The sequence below is a fragment of the Lemur catta genome, chromosome 1 (genome assembly GCF_020740605.2).
Source record: "Lemur catta isolate mLemCat1 chromosome 1, mLemCat1.pri, whole genome shotgun sequence".
Lineage (NCBI taxonomy): Eukaryota > Metazoa > Chordata > Mammalia > Primates > Lemuridae > Lemur > Lemur catta.
The window spans coordinates 101,307,455-101,334,048 of NC_059128.1; the positions used below are offsets into that span (position 1 = coordinate 101,307,455).

General features: G+C 34.4%; 1 protein-coding gene across 1 annotated transcript in view; it reads right to left on the reverse strand.

The window, feature by feature from the left end:
• Positions 1-26,594, reverse strand: part of MYO9A (myosin IXA) — a 241,817-nt gene that overhangs the window by 96,986 nt on the left and 118,237 nt on the right. The window contains exons 15-18 of the mRNA XM_045531001.1: positions 24,450-24,569; positions 12,519-12,594; positions 2,419-2,562; positions 1,008-1,047 (exon numbers count right to left, since the gene is read on the reverse strand). Coding sequence (XP_045386957.1) covers positions 1,008-1,047; positions 2,419-2,562; positions 12,519-12,594; positions 24,450-24,569 — 380 coding nt within the window. The remainder of the gene's footprint in view (positions 1-1,007; positions 1,048-2,418; positions 2,563-12,518; positions 12,595-24,449; positions 24,570-26,594) is intronic.

Below are 26,594 nucleotides of genomic sequence, written 5' to 3' on the forward strand. Positions count from 1 at the left end.
GTGACTTAAAATAATATTTACCACTACCAGAAACCGTATCAGTGGCACGCTAAATTTTCTTTGGAAATGTAAGGTGACTTAAGTAGAAGGAATAATAAAAACAGATTCATTTGCTTGTTTCTTGAATTAGAGAATCATAGGAAAATTAATAGCTATTCGTTAGTTCTTTTAAAATTTTGAAATTAAGTTCATTAATAAGGTTACGAGTGACAGGATTCCTTCTTCAGGAGGGTACAAGAGAAGGAAATGTTAACATTTTTCTTCCTTTAGTAAACTCAATAAGTAATTTTGAAATGCTGTCTCTGCATAAACAATATATATTGGGGTAGGTAAATTACAGTCCATGTGCCAAATCCTGCCCACTGTTTACATTAATATATGGTTATATGACTGAAAAAGAATCAAAAGAATAATTATTTCACTGCATGTGAAAAATTACTTGAAATTCAAATTTCAGGGCCAATAAATAAAGTTTTATTAGAATGTAGTCACACTCATTCAATTACACATTGTCTATAGCTGCATTTGTGCTACAACAGCAGAGCCAAGCAGTTATAATAGAAACCACGGGCCTGCAAAGACTATCTGTCCCTTTATAGAAAAACTCGGTTAACTCTTGTTATAGATGATGAGGATTAGGTAACACTAATTAGAAATTATTTTAAAATCAGGTAAAATTCAGAATGTAATCTTAAACTGACTCAAGGAGAAATGAAAAGATCTTATGTAAAGAGATTAAATGAAAATTTACATATATATTCAGAACCAATTAAAACACTAGAAAATAGTATATATCACAAATAAACATTTACCTGAACCATTAGGCTTAGCCATTTCCTAACAATGTTATTTCTAAAATGGATTCAACTAAGTGCACACAACTAGTCACTATCTTGGATATAAGGAAGGTATTTTGTCTCTTTGATTTATAAAGATCATTTGTATGAGTAATAAAAAAATTATATAGTAGGGTACCAATAAAAGTAAAATGTTTTCATAATACTTACCTTTGGAAGGGCAGGCTTAGGTTTGAAGTTCTTGTTTCTCCTAAAGAGATAAGTCATCCATTAAAAAAAAACTACTGTAGAGAGAAATAATTTCAAGGTCTCTACTCAAACAACAGGTTATATATCATATCTAAGAATGTAGGTTCTCTATATGAAAACACTATCTGATTCAACCAAGCAGGCACCTTTGGGAAGGAAGGTTAAAGAAGAAAAAGGACAGGGGAGAAAAGATGCTTGCCCTATAGGTTATTAATAGATACAAGCAGACCTAGGCCTGATGATTAGTAGCATAATATTGTATTCTAAGCTACAGGTTCATTTTCTTGGGTGTCAATAAAGGCTTGGCTTTCTTATACCTACAGAAGACTAATTTCTGTCATTTCAAGATTTTAAATGAAATGTCTCAATTTCATGAATTTTTTAAAATGTACTTGGCACTGAAATATAATCTTCCATTTTTGGTAATTAGAAATTCTTCCCTTTCATTCAATTTTTTTTCTTATTTAAAACTCAATCGCATACTTAAATCAAGTCTTTTTGTTTTATTTTTCATTTTTTTATGGCTTCAGAAAGAGAGAATAAAGCCCAATCCTTATAAATATGGGCTGGAATGTCAAAAGACCTGGGGTAGAATCTCAGGTCTACCACCTACTACTCTTTAAGCTTTGGTTTCATTATGTGATAAGGTAAAATGAGGATGATAATACCACCTACCACTTACAGCTGTTGTGAGGATTAAATGAGTTAACACACATTTCTGTAGTAAAGCAAGACCTACAAAAATTGAGCCTATTAATATTAAGTGATGATTTAGACAGGGATTAAGAAATGCAATTCAATCACACTTCTAGCTAGTGGTCAAAAAACACATTTGGGAAGTGTCTGAAATACGTTAATGCTGATAACTAAGAAATTCCTGGTCCATCAAGCACAGTCTATATCCTCAGACCAGTTCTATGATCAGTTAATGAGAAATGGCAAGCCTGGATAAGTGTTATATACCACTACATACGGTCCCATTCACCATTTATAGGGGAATTTCTTGTCCAATTTGTTAGGACTGCCAGAATTGAAAGACCATTGTAGTAAAAATTGGAAATCTTAAAAAGTACTAAAAGTTTTTTCTTTCTCCAAAAGTAGGGTCTGTCAAAGAGCAATAAAGAATCATCTCCATAATAAATACATTCAACCATGATTCTCCTGGTACTGTTGGGGGTGGGGAGGGGGAATCAACAAAAACACCAGCAGGAGTTCCACTGCTCTAAATACTACCGAAATAATTTTGAGTATTATTTCAGTCAAAATTCTACACATGAAAATAACACTTCACTATCTCGCCTCTTAATTTTCATCAGCCAGAAATTGTAAACTAGTCATAAAAAAGCAATCCACATTATTGATCAATACTGACGTGAGAATTCCATGGGCTCTCTCCAGAAGTTTGCTGCTAGCTGAATTTGCAAATATCCCATCTTTATCAAGCAAGGAGGTGCTACTTGATAGTCTGCTCTGACGAATCCCAGTTCTGCCATTCCAGGCAATATCAAATGTATCACTGTAAAAAATATGGTATAAATTTGCTTTAGTTAATCAAGACATCTCTAATTTACACTACATTGCTTAAGTAAGTAAAATAAAACTTTTAATACTAAAGTTAAAATTTAGAAAAAAATGCTAAACCAGCAAAAACTGATTTTATCAGAATGATTACCAATCAACTGGGACTACCCTTTTACTTATTCAAAACAAAATATTTCGGCCAGGCGCAAAGGTGGCTCATGCCTGTAATCCTAGCACTCTGGCAGGCCGAGGCAGGTGGATTGTTTGAGCTCAGGAGTTCGAGACCAGCCTGAGCAAGAGCGAGACCCCCTCTCTACTAAAAATAGAAAGAAATTAGCTGAACTGAAAATATATAGAAAAAATTAGCCAGGCATGGTGGCATATGCCTGTAATCCCAGCTACTCAGGAGGCTGAGGCAGAAGGATTGCTTGAGCCCAGGAGTTTGAGGTTGCTGTGAGCTAGGTTGACACCACGGGACTGTAGCCTGGGCAACAGAGTGAGACTTTGTCTCAAAAAAAAAAAAAAATTTATGGATTTTGGCATATTTACATATAAATGTGCATGTCACATAGCTGAAATCTTCAAATATGTTATCATTCAATAATCAATAAATAATATAATGTGTTAAAGTATAACTTTTCTCATTGTTAAGATTTTAGAACTTGCAAATGCTACTGCATGAATTTGTAATCCAAATAGGTTATTCCATCCTATAGGATATCTAATTTCCTCCTAATAGGTCTCCTGCACACACACACTCACTACTCACATTGCCCACCAAAGTTACCAAGCTCCTATTATGGGTTGAGCACTATTCTAGGCACCAGAGATATAGGAATGAACAAAACAGATAAAATTATTAAGAGTTAATGGAGGGTTTCCCAGGCAAAGATTATAGAGTCCAACAACAAATGAATACATAAAGAAAATGTGGTATATACACAATGGAATATTATTCAATCATAAAAAAGAATAAAATTCTGTCATTTGTGACAACATGGACAAATCTAGAGGACCACTATGCTGAGGGAAATAAGCCAGACACAGAAAGACAAATATCACAGGATGCCACTCATATGTGAAATCTAAAATTGCTGGTCTCATAGAAGTAGTGAATAAAACAGCGGTTACCAGAGACTAGGGTATAGGAAGGGGTTCGTCAACAACTACAACAGTAAATTTTTTACAGTGACACATAGCTAAATAGTAGGAATAAGTTCTGGTCTTCTACTGCAAAGTGGAGTGACTACACTTAACATTAACAATAAGGTATTATATAACTGCGTGTTGTAGCTCATGCCTGTAATCCCAGCACCTTGGGAAGACTAGGTAGAGGACTGCTTCAGGTCAGGAGTTCAAGGCCAGCATGAGCAAGAGCAAGACCAAAACCCCACTGAATCACATACTTGAAATGGGTGAAATTTTGTGGTATGTAAATTATATCTCAGTGACTCTGCTTAAAACAAGGGCTCAGGAATCAGCAATGCTGGAACGAAAATACAATATAACAATGGCTTCAAAATTCTGAAGAAAGATTATTTCCAACCAACAGTTCTATATATAGCCAAATTATTAATCACATGTGAGGGCAGAATAAACACATTTAGATATGCAAGAATCAAAACATTTTCTTCCTACATAAAGTTTCTCAGGGAGTTACGGGGCAAAATACTCTGTAAGAGTATCAAAGTAGAACTAAAAGAGGAAGAAATAGTATAGAAAATAGTTGATGCAATACAGGAGAATAACAAAAATTCCCAATATAAAGGTAAAGAAAGCTATAAATATGACAGCGGTGCCGTAGACCTAGAGAATAAATCTTCCAGGTTGGTACAGATCAAAAAAAAGCCAAAAGAGATTTCTACGAGAAGATGAAATTGATTCAAGAGGCATCTGTATGTGATCAGAGAAATTCCAACAATTGTAAAGAACAGCCTGAGGATGAATTAGTGATAGACATATAGAAAATTTTAGAAGAAAATCTAGATGAATATATGACTTGGGACAAGAGAAAAATTTCTTAAATAAGTTATAAAGTAGATAAACCATAGAGAAAAAATGAATATTTAGTTATATTAAATGTAAGAATTTCTGTTCATTAAAGAAATTAAATTATAAGCAACAAATGAGGAGAAAGTGTTTGTAACATATAACTGAAATGGAACTAGTACACAAAATTTATGAAGAGAATTTTTAAAAATATGGCTATATACTGGTACAACCATTTTGAAAAGCAATTTTGGATTATTTTATAAAACTAACATATACATATTCTATTGAAGTAGCAATTTCACAACTAAGTATATATCCTAAAGATTTAACAATAAGTGAACCAGAATACTATATGAGCATGTTTAAAGGAACACCATTTGTAATAGTAAAAAAGCTGGGAAACATCCACATACCCACTGACACGAGAATGGACAAATCAACTGTGGTATGTTAATGCCAAGTAATTTTTTTATTGTGGTACAATATATATAACATAAAATTTACCATTTTAATAATTTTAAGTTTATAATTCAGTGACATTAAGTAAATTCACACTGCTGCACAATTATCTCCAGCATCTATCTTCAGGACATTTTCATCATGTCAGAATGAACCTCTGTACCCTTTAAGCAATAAACATCTGAATATCAAGCAATTTGTTCTGTACCATTCTTTTTATTTTATGGTAAAATGTATGTAACATAAAGTTTACCATTTTAACTATTTTCAAGTGTATAATTCAGTAGCATTAAGAACATTTTACACTGTTGTAAAACCATCAAAAGCATTTCTAGAACTTCTTCCCAAACTGAATCTCTATACTGATTAAACACTAACTCCCCACTCTTCCCTAATGTCATACAATTTTATACAGCAACTAAAAAGAGAAAACTACAAGCAGCAGGTGAATGAATCTTAGATGCATTTTATTGAAGGAAAAGAAAGTCACAGAAGACTATAGGCTATGTATTAGTATTTCTGTAAAACCTCAAAGTAGAAAAGCTAAACAATTTATCACTTAGAGAAACACACATTTATTGTAAAATTATTTTGTTAAGCAAGGGGATGATAAAAAGAAAATTCTGGATAGCAGCTATCTGTGGGGAAGGAGGAAGGGGAATAATCAGAAAGTAACAGGAAGGTAGCTACAGCAGTATTAGTAATCTTCTGGCTCTGAACTTGGGTGTAAGGCCCATTTTGTCAGTATGCTTCCTAATGTGTATGTATGTTTTGTATATTCTCCTGTATCAAAAGGTACATTAACACTCTGGGAGGCCGAGGTGGACGGATTGTTTGAGCTCAGGAGTTTGAGACCAGCATGAGCAAGAGCGAGACCCTGTCTCTACTAAAAAAAAAGATAACAAAGAAATTAGCTAGACAACTAAAAATATATAGAAAAAACTAGCCAGGCATGGTGGCACACGTCTGTAGTCCCAGCTACTTGGGAGGCTGAGGCAGTAGGGTTGCTTGAGCCCAGGAGTTTGAAGTTGCTGTGAGCTAGGTTGACGCCATGGCACTCTAGCCCGAGCAACAGAGTGAGACTTTGTCTCAAAAAAAAAAAAAAAAAATTAAAAAATTAAAAAAGCTACATTTATATATAAAGAAAAGAGTGAACAGGAACTTCTCATTAAACATGTATTTTGGACATTACTTAAGTACCATTTCAAATCCTCTTAGTCTCAGTTCTTATTCTAGCCACTCCTGCTGCAAACAGTGCGGTTAGTACTTCCAATACACTTTTCCAGTTTCAAACAGATGCTACAGACAGCATCAGTTTTAGACTCTAGATACTTGCCTCTTTGCAAGTTTTGGCTCAGTATTTACATATGCATAACCTGTGGGGCGGGCAACCCTTGGAGCAATGGATAAATCCTCCCTCCTTTCTTCCTCAAGGCAGATAGATGGCCCTGAGACACAAATCACAAGGCTCCTCAGTTGGTCCCACAGGTCCAACTAGTAGACCAACTAGTACAAAACTCAATCATGCATTCTTGCATGGATTTTCCAACCTTTCCTTTTTTATTTCCACATCCCTCACTCCTGCTCCCTAGGATCACATTCTTAATTAAATAAGCTACTTTCCTAAACTAGAATTACTTGGTCTCTGCTTAAGGGAAATCTGTATTAAGCTTCCATGGCATATTAAACTCAATTGTCCCTTTCAGCTTCCAACTGAAAAACTCCTAAAAAGACAAGTAAAAAAGTTATAAATTCACCAGAACAAAGAGTGAGAAAGAAGACTGTAAAAGACAGGGGTAGCAAAAGTTTAAAAGTGGATGGGCATGTGATGAAAGATTTAGTAAGCCTGAACAAGTTGAAATCTAAGTTTATATGTATGTGAAAATCAGAGAAGGGGGGTATATATATATATATATGTGCGATTGAGAATATTTGTACTTGTGTGTATGTAGATGCAAGGGTTGGGAGAAATGACTAAAATAGCAAGATACATGTGTATTCTCCTTTAAAACTCTAGAAAGACTCAGGTATTAGTGGTAACTGGTACCACTGTGCAGGTGCTGCTGAATGCGGCTAAAAACAGGAAGATGGGTTGAATGTCCTAAAAAGGAGCTAGACTGTCTCAATATGTAGCCTTCCTACCTCCTGTAGAAGATAGGAACATTACATTACAGAGAAGTTGGAAACAGAATCTCAGGAGAACTCAGGGATATTAGACACAACTAAAGATAGAGGCGAGCTGCAATACTGAAAACAGGAGAAATTAAGTGGAAGGATGTATATGGAATCATGAGAAGCACAGCTACATGACCAGAACATTAGCAGCAAACTTTGAAACATGCCAAGGAAAATGGACTAATAGAAACAAGTTAAAAGGATACAGACGTTACCAACTAAATGGCAAGGTCCTTTGCCAATTACAAAGTATATCTCTACACTCCAGGTATCACTTTAGTGTATCTGTGTACCCAATGATATATTCTATCTCTGTCCATGAATGCCTCTCAGGAACCTCAAGCTAACATATCCAAGCATAAACTTTTATTCCTGTTTCAAAACTTTGCCCCGCTTACATTTCCTATCTAAACACTAAACCAGAAATCTAGAAATCATCCTTAAATATTCCCTCTCTCTCATCCAATATAGTCCATAATTTTTATACAGTCATATAGATTCTCTCTTAATTTTCCTTAATATAGATTCACGTCAATGTATGCCCACCATCACTACCCATTCCAAGCCATCAAATCTTGCTAGAACTACTAGTCTCCCTAAATCCATTCTAGTGCCTCTGCAAATTATTCTCCATAAAACAACCACAGATTCTTCTGAAATATCGGTCAGTCCCCTGCTTTAAAGCATTAAATAACTTCTCATTATTCTTAAAAGGAAGTTTAAGCTCTCCAACATCACTATCAACCCTATATGATGTAGCCCATGACTATTTTTCTCTCACACTCTTTTAATTCTTTATAGGTGCCATGCTTTCTTTTTGCTTGGGATCTTCATACAGAGTGCTCTTCTACCTGGAATGCATCGTCCTCCTTTTAAGAGGGCTTACTCTTACTCTTACTCAGGTAACAGTTTAAAAGATCTTTTCTCTGAAAAATCTTTTTGATACATCTGGCATCCAATTCTCAAAACAGCATCAAAATCAAAAATTAAATTAAGTAGTCCTTATGTGTTGCCATAGCGTCCTATATTTCTTTATAAGATAGATATAATAAGTGATATTATCAAAGTATCAATTTTCCAATTTCTACCACATGAACTGGCAATAAGTATTTATTAAATAAACAAATGATCTATCAGAACTGTAAGTTGTATTTGTCTTCATTTATCATTTTATTAATATTTGTCTCTCAAGAATAATTTTATCATTAGGGATGAATGTAACATGCAAATAATACCCGAGTAATGAAGCCATTAATTTTTTAAATTAAACAAAAACCTGACATAAGGATGTTAAAAATGGACAAATGGCATTTAGGATAACAGACCCTGTATTTTAAAATTAAAAACCATGAAAGAGCCTTTTGAAATGATTATGTATTATTTAAAGTTTTAAATTTCTACTAAAATATTAATATTAGTTCATAATTCTTATACTCTATTACAATATAAACTGCTAATCACATATACCCACTTACTTTTTCTTTGTAGAGACAAGGTCTTGCCATGTTGCCCAAGCAAGTCACGAACTCCTGGCCTCAAGCGATCCTCCCACCTCGGCCTCCCGAGTAGCTGGTACTATAGGCACAAGCCACCAGTCCTGGCTAATTTTTAATTTTTTTTATAATTTAGAGACAGGGGTCTCACTATGTTGTGCAAGCTTGTCTTGAAGTCCTGGCCTAAGTGATCCTCCTGCCTCAGTCTCCCAAAGTGTTGGGATTACAGGCATGAGCCGCCATACTGAGCCACCTACTTATATTAACATCCAAGTTCTGCATTTTTCCCAGAAGATATGGTAACCAAAATATGTACTAAGACAAAAGGAATGATATGAGAGCCATCTAACTATAACATATGAGAAATCACTCCAAGCTGTTTCATGTGACATGAAATCATATTGGTTCTAAAAGATAACCTTAAAATCCATTCATTTTTATAAATCATGTGAAATGTGATCATTTCTAAAACAACTCTAGTAATAAATCATTATATTGTAATATTTCAAACAAAAAAGTATTTACTTCTGTTCTCATTATTGTGTACTATGATGCCTCAGGTGGTAAGCAGTCATTTACCCAGATCAACAGGAAAAGTTGAATTTAAACAGAAATAATGCTTCAGACACTGAGTTTATTTTTATATTAAACAGAAATAATGCTTTAGACAGTGAGTTTATTTTTGAATTAAGAATAGAAATCAGTATCTAAAACATACTGCATAGCCAATTCTTAAAAAATAAGCTTTTCTCAGTCCTTAATATGTGGATATCAACATACTGTACAAAGTCCCAAAGAATTATGGCCATAATCCAAGAGTTCTCATGAGGCTTATTCTTGTTCCTCAATGCCCTAGGATTAGCATAATAGTATGACAGACAGGTTTAATTATAAAACCTACCAAATTTCTACAATGTACAAAATTCATTATGTATTTATTGACAATAAATTCTGATGAGACACATTCCTATCTCCTCCCTAGACAACAAGTTTGCAAAGACATTTTTCTTCCAATATGGGCTGGTATATTTTATTCTTCAAACATCCCACTCTACAACTATTCACTTTCATGAGCTTCTTCCACCTAGAAATAAATGCATCATTGCCTACTGAGGCAGCCTTTTTAGGAATGTCATATAAGGGTCTGTTCAGAAGATACTTTAGTGCATTTACCATCTCTGCTTCATGATATGTATGCATAAGTTTTACTTTTTCTTGAATCATATTTTGATACAAAGATATTTGCTTCCAGTTTATAACCTCTTAGCAAGGCCAGGGGCAGTGGCTCACACCTGTAAATGCTACCACTCTAGGAGGTCAAGGTGGGAGGATCGCTTAAGGTCAGGAGTTTGAGACTAGCCTGAGCAAGGGTGAGACCCCATCTCTACTAAAAACAGAAAAAATTAGCCAGGTGTGATAGTGCGTGCCTTTAGTCCCAGCTACTCAGGAAGCTGAGGCAGGAGGATTGCTTGAGCCCAGGAGTTTGAGGTTGCTGTGAGCTAAGCTGACGCCACAGTACTCTAACCCGGGCCACAGAGTGAGACTCTGCCTCAAAAAAAAAAAAAAAAAAGACTAACTTGAATAAAAGAAATATATAACCTCTTATCAAAATTCAGCTGTCCTCTCAATTTTAATGAAAGTTTTACCTCTTACTTGAGGAATACTTGTATCAGCTAAAAACACTTTCACTCTTTCCATGTCATTGCTTTAATATAGACTATTTCAAATATTCAATCTTAGTCCTAGATCACCACTAAATTGGATGTACCATTCTTTTACTCACTCAAAACTTTTACTTTAGACTAAGTATCATCAATTTTGTAGAATTCTTCACTTACCTCATTAATCCTACCAGTTGATTAAGGGGTTATTTTTTATTTTAAAAAAACAGCTTTTACCATTTCATAACAATTAGTGAGTATGAAGGCACTAATTGACTAGTTGCAAAACACCTTCCTCATAAGGTACTTATTTCATGATCACTTCTAAATAGGTGAGAAAGCCACTGCTAAATCTATAACAAAAGTTATTGTGCATTTTCATAAAGTGATCACCTACATTCCTATAAAATACAGCTGATAACTCTGGGAAAGTGAAAACAAATAGGCCTTATACTTTAAGAACCTGCTATCAGAATAAAATGAAGAAACAAAAAAGAAGTTTTGAGGTTTAGCAAGCTTATATGACTCTTTATGACCCACTTAAGAGGAAAATTCTACAGGGAAGACCTTAGAGGCTCCACTTAGTAGCTGTAAGCTAATGATATCATAGGTGATTTGATTTTAAAAATATCTATCATTCTGTCATCTCCCTCTTCTCTACCACTTTCTCTAAAATAGGTCTAAGATAAATTCACCAGTGCAGGCTGGGTGTAGGGGCTCACGCCTGTAATCCAAGCACTCTGGGAGGCCAAGGTGGAAGGATGACCTGAGTCCAGGAGCTCAAGATCAGCCTGAGCAACACAGCGAGACCTCATCTCTACAAAAAAGTTTAAAAATTGACCAGGCGTGGTAAGGCATGCCTGTGGTCCTAGCTACTCAGGAGGTTGAAGCAGGAGTATCACTTGAGCCCAGGAATTTGAGGTTACAGTGAGCTATGATCACAGCACTGCACTCCAGCTCGGGCAACAGAGCGAGACCTTGCCTCAAAAAAACAAATTCACCAATACAATAAATACGATCTGAAGGAACTCTTGTTAAGACTGCTAGCTGGCCTTTTCCTGATAACATTACTTCAATGGCATTGATCTTTCTGTATTGTATACAAAAGGAAAGAATGAAGTTTATGTAACCAAGTTCCCTGTAAAAAGGTTTGTCGTAAATGAGCTTATATACCTATCTTTACAAAATTAGTTTATGGACCAGGAGCGGTGGCTCACGCCTGTAATCCTAGCACTCTGGGAGGCTGAGGCGGGAGGATCACTTGAGGTCAGGAGTTCTGAGTAAGAGGGAGAGCCTGTCTCTATAAAAAATAGAAAAAATTAGCCAGGCATGGTGGCACATGTCTGTAGTCCCAGCTACTCGGGAAGCTGAAGCAGAAGGACTGCTTGAGTCCAAGAATTTGAGGTTGCAGTGAGCTGTGATGACGCCACTGTACTCTAGCCACCAGGGCAATAGACTGAGACTCTGTCTCAAAAAAAAAAAATTGTTTTTAAATGATCACTGAATTTATGCCTTCATTTTAATCACAGATCACCCAAATTACCAGAATTACCAAGGTATTAAGAAACTTAGTTCTCTTGATGATGTTTAAAATGTAGACAGCACACTCTAGAAACTAAACAATGTTTTTGCTCATACTAATTACAACCTTTATTAAATGGTATAAATGAAGGACAGAGAAACTTTATTTATAAACTCAGAAAATTATTTGTATTTGCTATTATCAAATCGTACTCAAGAATTCTTCACTGAAAATGGTAAAAGGTAAACTTTGGTAATCATAATCACCAAAAAAAGGTATTGGATGGTTTGATGTAAATCAAACTACTCAATTATTACTTGCCAATAAGATTTATCCACAGAAAGAAGCAGAATAACCCTTAAATAGTGCAAAAGTCTTAAAATGCAAGAAGGATCTCAGATATTAAAATATATAAGTTCATTTAAAATTATTCTGAGGAAACTTTTTAAAAATTGTACAGCCATTTTACCAAAAGCAATTGTAGACAAGTTTTGTTAACTCTAACCCACTTTGTCATTATAAAGACTTTAAGAAATAAAAAACAAACCAAGCCTGACTTTCTTCATACTTTTAAAGTCACAGAAATATTAATAAGAATGCTAGTTATTTCTTCTATACTTCCTTGAAATCATAAAACAAACACACTTACTGTTGGTTTTTTTCATTTAGAGTATTCATGCCCTGAAGATCAGAAAGAGGTGTTCTAGGATTTTTCCGAGTTATACCTAGGGGGGGAAAAAAAAACAGAAATTTTCAAATCAATGCTAAGAAAAATTAAACATGAAATAATTTTTCTAAAGATAAGTGAAATTAATGTACTTTAATGGTAAATATTTGCTAAATATATCAGAAACATCTAAATCATGTGAACCAAGTCCCATAACCATCATTTACAAAACTGACTTAGTTAAGAATGAAGCCAATTAGGAAATTTAATAATGAACTTTTATTTCTTCTTTCACTTAAACAATAAATTCAGAAAGTATGCAAAGTTCACTTCTTATTTTGATATTAAAAAAATTTTTAATGTGACCCCTCTGCATGATTTTTCAGCAATAAATATTGGTGATGTGGATTATAGATTTTAGAGATCAAATAATCTCACAGATAAATATACTAAGAATCAAAGAAGACAAATTGGTTCCATAAAAATTACTAATATTTAAAAAATATAATTTTCTTCAAATCAAATGATAAACATTCAAGCTATATAAGCCAAAAGTTATTAATTTCCATAGCATACATATATACACAAACATATAATATAGGTAAGATACATTGGCAATGAAGAAGTAAAAGTATCTTTATTCAAGAGGACATAATCTTGTATCTAGAAAATCCTAAGGAATACAAAAAAATCTACTAGGACTAACAGATGGGTTCAGCAAAATTACAGGACACAAATTAATGTACAAAATCTATTGTATTTCTATACAATAAAAACAAATATTCTGAAATTAAATTAAGAAAACAATTCCATTAATAGTAGGAATCAATTTAACAAAAAAATACAAAATGTCTACACTGAAAACCACAAAACATCATTAAAAAAATTAGAGAAGATTCAACTAAATGGAACACCATCCATGTTCATGAATTAGAAAACATAATATTAAGATGGCAATGCTCCCCAAACTGATCTATAGATCATGCAATCTCTATTAAAATCCCAGCTACCTATTTTTGCAGAAATGAACAATCTGATCCTTACATTAATATGGAAATGAAAGGGACTCAGTATAGCCAAAACAATCTTGCAAAGAAACACAAAGTTGGAGGACTCATGCTTCCGGATTTCTAAATTTACTAAAAAGGTACAGTAATCAACACAGTATGGTACTGGCCCAGAAACAGACAAATAGAGCAATGGAACAGAACTGAGAGTCAAGAAATAAACTCTTATGTTTATGATTAATTGATTTTTTACAAAAGTGCCAAGACCATTCAGTGGGAAAAGAATAACCTTTCCAACAAATGGTGCTGTGAAAAAGATATATCCACATATAAAAGAATAAAGTTTGGTCAAAGACATAAATGTAAGAGCTAATACTACAAAACTATTTAAAAAAACACAGGAGCAAATCTTCCAGACATTGGATTAGGCAATGGTAACTTAGATATGATACCAAAAGCACAAGCAACCAAAGAAAAAATGGATAAACTGTATATCATCAAAATTAAAAACTTATGTGCTTCAAAGGACACTACTTTATCAAGAAAGTGAAAACATAAATCATAGAATTGTAGACATTATCTGGAAATCATATATCTGATAAGGAGTTTGTATCCAGAATATAATAAGAACTCTTACAACTCAGTAATAAAAAGATAATAATCTAATTTAAAATGCACAGAGAATTCAAATAGTTATTTCTCCAAAGAAGACATACAAATGACTAACAAGCATATGAAAAGATGCTCAACATCATTAATCATCAGAGAATTGCAAATCAAATCTACCAGATGTCACTTCATACTCACTAGGATTGCTACAATAGAAAACACAGATAATAAGTGTCGTCAAGGACCTGGAGAAATCAGAACCTTCATATACAGCTAAATGTAAAATGATACAGTCATCTTGGAAAACATTCTACTTCATCAAAAATTTAATACAGTTACCCTGTGACTCAGCAATTCCATTTCTAAGTTTATATACCCAAGAGAATTGAAGATATATGACCACACAAACACTGATACTGGGAATATATTAATAATATGGCCTAAGACCAACAAAACTACTAGTACTTTGAACAGTTTTATTTTATATATTTGAATGCATTTTTGGTTCTATTTGTTCAGTTTCTACTTCCAGACACCAATTATTCCTATGACAAATTATCATTATCATAATCACTCAGGCCTTTCCTCAATATAAGTAATTGAATTTTCAGCTATATTGCCTCTATTTCTTGAGCTCATACATGTGCTGTTTTGTTTTTTGAGACAGGATCTCAACTCTGTCACCCAGACTAGAATGCAGTGGCATCATCATAGCTCACTGCAACCTCAAACTCTTGGGCTCAAGTGATTCTCCCACCTCAGCCTCCTGAGTAGCTGAGATTACAGGTGGGCGCCACCACACTCAGCTCTTTTTTTTTTTTTTTTTTTTTTCAGAGTAAGAGTCTCACTATGTTGCCCAGGCTGGTCTTGAATTCCTGGCTTCAAGCGATCCTCCCACCTTGGATTCTGAAGTGCTGGGATAACAGGAGTGAGGCACTGTGTCTGGTCATCTTTTAATTTTTAACATACTGATAAATTCTAAACTAAATTATCTCTTTTCCTGAAGAGTACGAGAAACTTCATATGCTATAATTCAAGCCATCCCTACCCATTAGGGATGTTATTGTTACACAATACTTATTTTCACTTTGTTTTCTTCCCCTTAATCAAGCAAATTAGTCATTACTAAGTTCTACAAAGTAATTGCTTATTTAGATTTACAAACACATTTACCAATTTCTTTATTAAATCTCAAAACTTTCTAGTGGGCTCACCTTCTGGTCTTTCTCAACTAAATCTTTTTACAAATTCTATCAGTGAAGATCTATTCAGATTACTATCTAGATTTATTTACTGCTATCATTCATATATGCCTGGTATATTTTTGTTCCATCTTTTTACTTTCATCACTTTGATTAAGAATCTTATAGAAATCATTTAATTAAACTATTGAAAAATTCATTTTGAGAAATTCATTTTGAGAGTTTAATTGGTGAGATTAAATCATTTATATTACTTTTAAATAGTATTTGTTACTGGCATTTTATTTCATGTTTTCCATTTATTTTCACTTTTTAAGCGCATTTCTTCCCTTCTTGATTTTCACTTGATAAAGGTTTCAAATGCTACTTTAAAAGACAAAAATTCTTATCTTTGTTACCATTGTGGATATCCTTAAGGCACACAGTTTATGTACCTGTACTGATTTCCTAAACTTAATATCCATATTCTCCTAATTCAAGAGAAATACAACTGTCTTCCCTACAGTTTTCATCAAAATACATGCCTGTATCTCCTATATTTCTGTCTACCATTTTCAAACAGGAATTCTTATCACATACCATTTTTTATTTTGGATATTCTTAATTTCATGAAAAATAATCACTTCTAGATATTTATCTGTGACATATCATGTAGAATTTTTATTGGGGTAAAAAAATTCATACAGTAAAATATATACATTTTAAGTACAGAGTTGGATAAGTTTTGACAAATGCATTCATCATGTAACAACCACCAGAGGAAAATACAGAACATTTCCATCAGCCCCAAAATTTCCCTCATGTCCTTTCTTGGACAATCCTCTAGACTTACTCCCAGGTCAAGGCAACCACTAATCTGCTGTTCATATAAACTGGTTTGCATTGTCTAGAATTTGATATAAATAGAATAAAACAGTATGACCTAGTCTGTGTAAGGCTTTACTCAGCATAACATTTTAGAGATTCAACTATAAAAAAGTCTTTTTGTGAACATACATTTTCATTTCTCTCAGGTAAATACCTGGGATTGAAATTCATGGAATATGTATAAAAATATATTTATCTTTATAAAAACTGACAAACTGTTCTCGAAAACAATTGTACCATTTGACACTGCCATTTGTAGAAGAGTTCCAGTTCTTCCAAATCCTTATCATCAGTTAGTATTGTCAACTTCTTACACCCCAGCCATTACGTACTGTTAACATGACTTCACTGCGATTATAATTTTCATGTCCCTAATGAAGTTGAACATCTTTCATGAGCCTATGGACCATACCTAAATTTTCTTCTGTGGAAGTGTAAGTTCAAATCTTTTGCCCATTTTAACACTAACCTGTTTAATCTTACTAATATAGGAGTTCTTTCTATATTTTGTTTTAAAGTCTGTTATCACACATCAATATTACAAAGTATTAATAATACTATTTACCAGGCTGTGGTATGCTTTTTGTTTTCTTTTTTTGTTTTTCTTTTGCTTTCTTAAGAATTCATTATCATTTGAAAAGCAGAGGTATTCAATTGGGTGAACTCCAACTCTCCAACTTACCAATGTTTTTCTTTTATATTAGTGTTCTTATGTGGCCATCTAAGAAATCTTTGCCTATTCCAAGATTGCAAAGATTTTTTTCTCAGGTTTTCTTTTACAAATTTAATAGTTTGGGTCCTTATAAAGAACTGTATAACACATTTCAAGTTGACTTATATGCATAAGATAAGGGTCAAAGTTATCTTGTAACATGGATACCCAGTTGTTCTAATGCCATTTGTTTACAAGACTATCCTTTACCCCCATGGAATTCTATCAATGTCTTAGTAGAAAATTAACTAACGATATATCGTTGATCTATTTCTATACTCTCTATTTGGTTCACTGATCTCTTGATCCTTACACTAAGAGAACCATGTCATGACTATTTTAGTCTTGAAATCGTATAGTGTTAAGTTCTCCAGCTTTGTTCTTTATCAAAATTGTTTTGGTCATTCTAGGTATTCTACATTTCTATATAAATTTTAGAATCAGCTTGTGAATTTGTACCCCAAAATTTGCTGTGATATTCATTGGATTGTATTCAATCTACATATCCATTTGGGGGAGAACCGACAGCTCAAAAATACAAAAACACACATAAAAACATGTATCTTTCTTCATTGTATTCTTCAATTCCTCTTAGTAGAGTAGTATACAAGTCTTATATAACATATTTGTTAAATTTATTCCTAATTATTTCATGTTTGTTATGTTGTACTTAGTAATCCATTGCATATTAAATTACTCCAAAACCTAGCACTTTAAAACAACAGTTATCACCTCCCAGAGTTTCTATAGGAACAAGAATTTAAGAGCTTGGCTGGCTGGTTTTGACTCAGGGTCTCTCATGAGGTTGCATCCAAGCTTTCAGCCAAGGCTGCAGTCATCTCAAGACTGGAATGAAGCTGAAGAATTCGCTTCTATGGTCACTCTCATTAATAATTGGTAACAAGCCTCAGTTCATCACTGCCTACTGGCTAAAGGCTTCACTGGGACTCTCAATAGGGCTTTTCACAAATGGCAGCTTGCTTCTCAGAGAAGCTCTTGCTTCCAAGAGAGAGCTAGCAAGTAAAGAAGTACCCAAGATAGAAATTGCAGTCTTTTATGACAATCTTAAAAGTGACATAACATCACTTCTGCCACTTGATTTACGTAACACAGACCAACTCTTGTAAAATGTGGGAGGATCTATATAAGGTGGTGATACCCAGCAGTCTGGTTGCCACAGATGTACTGTAAATGGACTTTATAAATTTCATTTTCCAAGTGTTCATGGCTAGATTATTACAATTTAATTCTGTATATTTTCCTGGTTTCCTGTGAAAACGGGAAATTCACTTTTTAGTTCTAAGAGCATTTTTTAGACTCCTTGACACTTTCTATATTGATGTTCATGCTGTCTACTTCCTTTTCCATCTATGTACCCTTTCTTTTTGTTGCCTGATTACATGACCTATGACCTTTAATAGGGTGTTGAATCTGACAGTCAAAAGCCTTGTTCTCAATGTTAGGGAGAAAGTATTCAATCTTTTACTATTAAGTATGAAGTTTGTTGTGGGACTTTCATGCATGTTCTTTATAAAACTAAGGAAGTTGCTTTCCATTCCTAGGTTGCTAAAAGTTTTAAAATAGGAATGAGTGTGGTATTATGACAAACTTTTTTTCTCCATCTACTGAGATGATTGTATGGTTTTTATTTTATAGATGGTTAAGATGGTGAGTTAGGCCGGGCGCGGTGGCTCACGCCTGTAATCCTAGCACTCTGGGAGGCCGAGGCGGGTGGATCCCTTGAGCTCAGGAGTTCGAGATCAGCCTGAGCAAGAGTGAGACCCCGTCTCTACTAAAATTAGAAAGAAATTATCTGGCCAACTAAAATATATATAGAAAAAATTAGCCGGGCATGGTGGCGCATGCCTGTAGTCCCAGCTACTGGAGAGGCCGAGGCAGTAGGATAGCTTAAGCCCAGGAGTTTGAGGTTGCTGTGAGCTAGGCTGACGCCACGGCACTCTCTAGCCGGGGCAACAAAGTAAGACTCTGTCTCAAAAAAAAAAAAAAAAAAAAATATGGTGAGTTAATTGATTTGACTGCCAAACCAACCTTTCATTCCTAGAATATATTCCACTTGATCTTCACGTATTACCCTTTAATATATTGCTCATTTCACTTATCTCTTATTTTGTTAAGGATTTTTAAACCCATCCTTGTGAAGTTATATTGGTCTATAGTTTTCCTGTAATGGTTTTGTCTGGTCTGGGTAGCAGAGTAATACTGATATCAAGACACAATTTGGATAGTGTTCCCTGCTCCTCTATTTTATAAAGAGTTGAGAAGGACTAGTAGAATTTTCCACTCTTAGATGTTTCTTCAATACCATTCACTACTGAACCTATCTGGACCTGAACCTTGTGTTTGTGTGTGAGTCTTTGCTTATGAATTCAATATTATTAATAAGATATAGGACTATTCAGATTTTCTAATTTTTTCTTGGGTCAATTTTGATAACTATTGACATTTAAGGAATTTATCCATTTCATAAACGTCGAATTATTGGCATAAATGTTTATAATCTTCCCCTCAAACTTCTGGTATCTGTAGCATATTGTGTCCACTCTTTCATTCCAGATAATAACTTTGTGTATTATCTCATTTTTCTTGATTAGAATGGCTATAACTGCACTGTCCAATACAATACCCACTAGCTGTATGTGGCTACATAAATTTAAATTCATTAAACAGAATTAAAATTTCAGTTTCAGCTGTGCCAGACACATTTCAGGTGCTTAACAGCCACATATGGATAGTGGCTACAGTATTGGACAGTGTAGTTGGACAACATTTCCATCATTACAGAAAGTTCTACTGTATAGTGTTGAGCTAAAGGTTTATCAATTTCATTGTTTTTTTTCTAAAAAACCAGCTTTTGGTTTCACTGGCATATTCTCTACTGTTAGTCTGATTTCTATTTCACTGATTTTAGCTCCCAACTTTATTTACTTTCTTCTACTTAATTTGGGTCTGATAAGCTCTTTTATTTACTAGCTTCTTAAGGTGAAAGCTTAAATCACTGATTGTGACCTTACTTTTTTCCTAATATAAGAATTTAAAGCTGTAAGTTTTCTTCTAAGTATTTCTTTTCCCTTCCCCGCTCCCTCTGCCCCCAAACAGGGTCTTGTTCTGTTGTCCAGGCTAGAGTGCAGTGGCATTATCACAGCTCTCTCTGCAACCTCCAACTCCTGGGCTCAAGTGATGCTCCTGCCTCAGCCTCCCAAGTAGCTGGGACTACAGGAGCGTACCACCAGGCCCGGCTAATTTTTCTATTTTTTGTAGAGACATGCTCAAGCTGGTCTCAAAGTCCTGGCCTCAAGTGATCCTCTTGCCTTGGCCCCCCAAAGTGCTAGGATTATAGGCGTAAACCACTGTGCCTAGTCCTAAATACTTCTTTAGTTGCATTCCACAAGTTGTAATATGTTGTATTTCCGTCATCATTAAGATCAAAATACTTTCAAATTGCTCTTATAAAGTTTTCTTTGACTCATGAATTATTTATACCTTTTGTTTTCCAAATATTTGAGGGTTTCCCAGATATCTTTCTGTTACTGATTTCCATTTTAATTCCATTTTGGCCAAACAATACACTTTAAATTTTCAGTCCTCTGTGTGACCATGCTGATGCCTGAGGTTAGGGACATTAAAGTAGGCACTGTCAGTAAGGTGAGGTAGAGTAAGCTCACAGCGCTTCTCTGACAACTGCCGATCCTTCACCTTGTTGATGAATATTATGTTCTTAATTGTCCCAAGACTGGATTGAAGGCCAGAAGTATGGCTTCAAACTGAAGTGAGATTGTTCTATTGCAACTGCCTTCCTCCCCACCCCCCACCCCGGCATCTGATTCCTCCTTCTTTCCAGGGCTCCTGACATTTCCAGAAGTGAGATTGCTATGTTCCCCAAAACCCCAAATTTCTCCTCACTCCTCTAATTTCCTCCCTGTCAAATCTCAGAGAAGAGCCACTGTGGACAGAAGGTAGGAGCACCAGAAACAAAAAGGAGGAGGAAGAGCCATAATACCTTTTATGTCTTAAATCTTGAAGGCCATACACTATTACTTCTGCCACATTCCATTTGTTAGAAGTGAGTCACTAAGTACAGCACACGCCTTTTGAAGGGAGGAGTATCAAAGAATTTGTGGACACATTTTAAACCACCAAAATAATGTCATATTTTTTACTTTAAACCATCATATAGCTTTTAAAAGAAATTAAGGAAAGAAAATATATTGTCTAATTGGTCTTATTGATTTAAAAAATATATATGTGTAGTCATTTATATTTTTATACATATTATTTCTGGCTAAAGTTCTTCATTCCTTCTAATAATTCATGAATTAGCAAACTAGAGTCCATGGCCTAAATCAAATCCACTGCCTGTTTTTGTATGACCTGTGAACTAAGAATGGTTTATACATTTTTAAACAATTGGGAGGGAAAAGAACATTTTTTGAAACATGTAAAATTGTATGAAATTTAAGTATCAGTGTCCATAACAAAGTATTATTGGAACACAGCCACATTCATTTATGTATCACCTATAGCTCCATTCACAGAAGAGTTGAATAGTTTCAACAAAAAGCATATGGCCCACAGAGCCTAAAATATTTACCATCTGCCCTTTGCAGAAAAAATTTGCCAACCTCTACTATAGATCCAAGTTACTATCATGTAATAATTTCCCTTTAGCCTGAAGAAATTCCATTATCATTTTTCAAAGAGTACATATTATGATGACAAATTCTCTCAGATACTGTTTATCTAAAAATGTCTTTATTTTACCTTCATTTTTGAAGGATACTTTTGCTAAATGATAATTTGGATAGTGTGGATAATATATTATAGCCACAGTGGATGCTGTTAAGTTCTTCCAAAGATTGTTAATTTTTCTTCTGGCAGTTAACTTGTCTGGACCAAAAATTACAAATATAGAAATTCTGGCTAAAATTTATATTTGCTTTTTGAGCTTTTTTGGCATTTTATATATGATTTTTTTGGATACCTTTTTGCTTCTGCTAATTTCTCTGAGAAATCAGGTGTTAATCATATCATTATTCCCCTGTATTTAATGTGCCATAATTTTTCCCCTGGCTTCTTTCAAGATTTTATCTTTGACATTTAACAGTTTGCCTATAATTTGCTTAGGTGTGGTTTTCTTTTGTATTTATTCTGCTTAGAGGTCACAGATCTTGGATCTGTAAGTTAGTGTCTTTGTAACCAAATAAGGGAAGTTTTCTGCCATTATTTCTTCCAGTAATTTTCTGCCCCTTTATCTTGTATCGCCTATGGGACTCCAATTAAGGCAGAAAGATTTCAGCTTTTTCCCACATAAGCCATACACAGGCAGAAAACTCTTTCAGTCAAAACAGCAGCAAACTTGCAAATTGCACCTATGCAAGCTGTGTCTTTCAAGGATTATCACCTATTTGGTTTCCACTGCTTTTCTGACACCTGTCATTCCTAAGGTTCCCCCTGCATACTCACAGCAGTCAGCCAGGGATATGGGCAGAGTGCATACTCTAAATTTGGGTTTTAGCCCCTTAGCAGGTCTCTCAGTTCCAGGATTTTCATCCTAAATTCCCAGCTGCTCTAACAGTTTTCAATTTTATCCTCTAACACCTTGAGCCAACATGGCTGTGGCATATTGTCTCTGGACCTATGGGAGCTGGGGAACCACTTGTACAAAGAGCTACAAACTCGTAATTTTTTACACATTGCTTTACTTACTTTAAAGAATACTTCTCTACTTTCTGCCTACTTTTGTCTTTTTTCAGTACTTTCAAATAATTGGTTATTCTAAAATTTTTTCCAGATTTTATTATTGTTACTTGTAGGAGGGTTCATTCACCTCATCAATTCACCATTACCTAAACCTGGTAGTCCCCTCGTTTTTTAAAAAAAAAATCCCCCAAACTTGAATTTATAATTTTATATGTTAGAAAATTTTAATTATTGCTGATACTACAGTGGAAAATGGAATAAGTTATATAAAATAATGGAAAAGCTCCAACATCTACAAATGTAGAAATTTGCATGTGAACACAGATAAATGCATAATTTCTTCACACAACCTATGCTGAAATTGGTGCCTTCCTATTCTGGACCCATAAGCTGGAATATAATTAGGTCTGGAGTTGTCAGGCTAAGAGTCTCAAAAAAACAAAGCAAATAAACCACTTGCAACTATTTAAGAGTTAATAAAAATTAAACTCCCAAAAAAGATTTGTAGACTGTCTTAAATAATGTCCCATGGATTAAAAGATTTAGAATAGGAAGATGGATAATCAGAACAAAGACTTGTATATCTTTTAGAAACAATAGCAATAATTAAGAATAACTTTTAAGAATGTCTTTTTAAAATGAAATACTTACCTTTGTTCTTTCTAAAATGACAAAATATTTTTAATATTTTTCAAAATGCACTACACATTTTCTTACAAGACAGTAAAAGTAAGAGGAACTGAAAAAAAATCAACATTTGCTTTTAGGAATTCTATTTACACCCTTTTCATTGACAACTGGATACTAAAATTTCATGGAATGTCAATCAGAAAACTGTTAAATTAGCAAACTAAGTCTGCGGTAATCTATTAAGAGCTCCAAATAGATTATGTAAATAATTTAGGTCCATTATATGCGAATTGCTGAGTTAGGATTTGAGTATTCTAAGGATCCATTTATTCTCACAACAGTAGTAGCACAGTAACTGTAATCTCATTAACAAGCAAAAGAACCAATTTTCATGCAGAATATAACACATAAAGAGCAAGGGAGGAAATGGAGACCAAGGGCATCTTTTTACACCGATTTTATTTTAAAAAAAGAAAAAAAAGCAAACAATAAAGAACATGCACCATGATTCTGTTATTCTTCCTTAAGCCAAAACATTAACGTGGTGGCTTTGCTCTAAACCAGACATAAGAAAGGCTGGTTGAAGGACTGCAATCAAACTATCTGAATTCACCAATGATACACAAAAGCAACATTGCTAATGTTGAAATTCAAGCATAAGCAAAAATCAGACAGATTTAGAAAGGGGTATTAGGAAACTTTTGGAAATGCTGTATATGTTCATTATCTTGATTGTGGAGCTAACTTCGTAGGTGCCTACATATGTCAAAACTTACTTAATTGTTCTCTTTTGCATGTAGTTTATTTTAAACCTAATAAAGCCTTTTATTAAAAATGAACAGGAAAAAAAGCATTGTTCATTTCTGTCCAATCACTTGGCTACTTGAAAGACAAATGGAAACCAATACACTGACTATAACCAAGTATAATTAACAAATCAATGATCATAAGAAAATAGGATAGGCACCAAAGTTAAAAGAACAAACATAACAGCATTTTCAAGAGAAAGAACTAAAGACTCAAAAGAAACATCCTGAGACTGCTCAGAGGATTATGGTGGTCAGGTTGCCTATGCAATCTATGTTCCACTCTGGTGTAAAATGCTCATGGTTTCCATTTCCAAATGGATATGTAATGACACAGAGTTTATCAGGATTTGTAGCCTTACTGTACTTCTCTTCCTTGCATCTCTGCAGAATCTCTAAGCTCCTCTGGTGGACTGGGTGTTGGAGAAAGCTAAAACTATCCATACTTTTCAAAATTGCACATGGCGCTGTGTCATCATGTCCTTAGGAAGCAAAAAAAGAAAACAAAAAAATGGGAAAAGAAAAAGACATTATATAAGCCCAAACCAATAGAGAATAAAGGACAATGCTGCCAACTATCTTAAGAGTGTATAAAAAGTATGAAATAATAGAGGTTAAATGTGAATGATTTTCCCAATTAATCTGCAGAAACTACATAAAAATAATAGGAAAAAATAAACATCGTTTTCAGGCATTCAACATGTCCTTTTCAGTATTCAAAGTATTATGAGTTAACACCACATGAAAAATTTCTAATTAAAATATTAGGGAAATTTCAAAAACAATTTGGATGATTTAGTTATTTTTTTTAAATATAATCATTTTTATCAGGTCTTAGCAGATAGCTGGCAACACTGCAAGGAACACTGATGAAACCTCAGAGAGAAATATACCCAGAACGATTTCCCGAAAGTTAAACAATCCTTTCACAAATCCTATAATTAATCACACTTGTAGGAATTCCAAGTGTGTCAATGATGAAAGTGTGAAGAAAAGCACCATAGAGAGCAGGAAAACCCAGCAGCACTTCTGTATTTATAAATTTGAAAACAAAGCTGGAAAATCTGTACCTCATCACCATTTCTTAGGCAAGTGAGACAGAAATCAGCTACCAGTGAAAAAGGGAAGTGAGCATATGCAAGTAAAAATCAAAGCCCCAGATTAGTACTATTTAAACAGTGAGTCACTCAAGCAATAAAGGAAGCAGAGGGGTGAATGCCACAAATATTAGCAATAAATAGATTTAAAAGAGAATATAGGATTTCCAGGTTTTGGGGGGGAGTTGTACACGATTTATTCAGCGATCACCCCTAGAGTTAGAGCATAATGTTCAAATTTAAGTAGGTTTGCCTTTAAAAAACAAAAGTGCATAGTTTAACAACAGAGGCAAATTAAGCAACACATTCACAATGAACTAAAGTTCCAGGCCGGGCGTGGTGGCTCACGCCTGTAATCCTAGCCCTCTGGGAGGCCGAGGCGGGTGGATCACTCGAGGTCAGGAGTTCGAGACCAGCCTGAGCGAGAGTGAGACCCTGTCTCTACTAAAAATAGAAAGAAATTATCTGGCCAACTAAAAATATATATAGAAAAAATTAGCCGGGCATGGTGGCGCATGCCTGTAGTCCCAGCTACTCGGGAGGCTGAGGCAGTAGGATCGCTTAAGCTCAGGAGTTTGAGGTTGCTGTGAGCTAGGCTGACGCCACGGCACTCACTCTAGCCAGGGCAACAAAGCGACCCTCTGTCTAAAAAAAAAAAAAAAAAAAAAAGAAGAAGAACTAAAGTTCCAGTAGTGCATTTTACTGTATAAATAGGAATGAGATACAAGGGAACAATCTATGAATAATTCTCAAGGCAGAATCATTTTAAAAGTTAAACAAAGCACTGTAATTCAAAGAAGTTTGTGGAGCGTGTTTTAGTCTCACACTAATTCCCTAAACTGGATTTCTATGTCTAGAGAATAGGCATCTATATACACCAAAGGAGAGGGATTATTATAATGCTAGGAATCATATAATACTATACATAGAAATAGCAGACTTTTACAAAATAAAATGAATTTGAAATATTTGTTTCATATCTAATAATAAAAAGTATCTAAGCTAATAAAATACGATGTTATTTATCCAATATAGAGAATCAGTAGTTCCACATGTTCAATGTTTCAGAAAGAGAAGTATATACAAGTTTACCATCATTTCTTACTCAAAAGATACCTTAGTAAAAATACTCTATTTTCATTACTATCAGTAATCCCCCCTTTTGGGGCTGCATGGAGAAAGAATTCTTAAGCATCAGACTAGCCTACACTTGATTTGGCAGTCAGTTGAGGTGACCAGTTGGAAATAGAAAATCTGGTGAGTGCTACTTAGACTTCATCCAAATAGTAAATTTAAGAAGTTATCATGACCAGGCACGGTGGCTCATGCCTGTAATCCTAGCTCTCTGGGAGGCTGAGGCAAGTGAATTGCTTGAGCCCAGGAGTTGGAGGTTGCAGTGAGCTATGATGA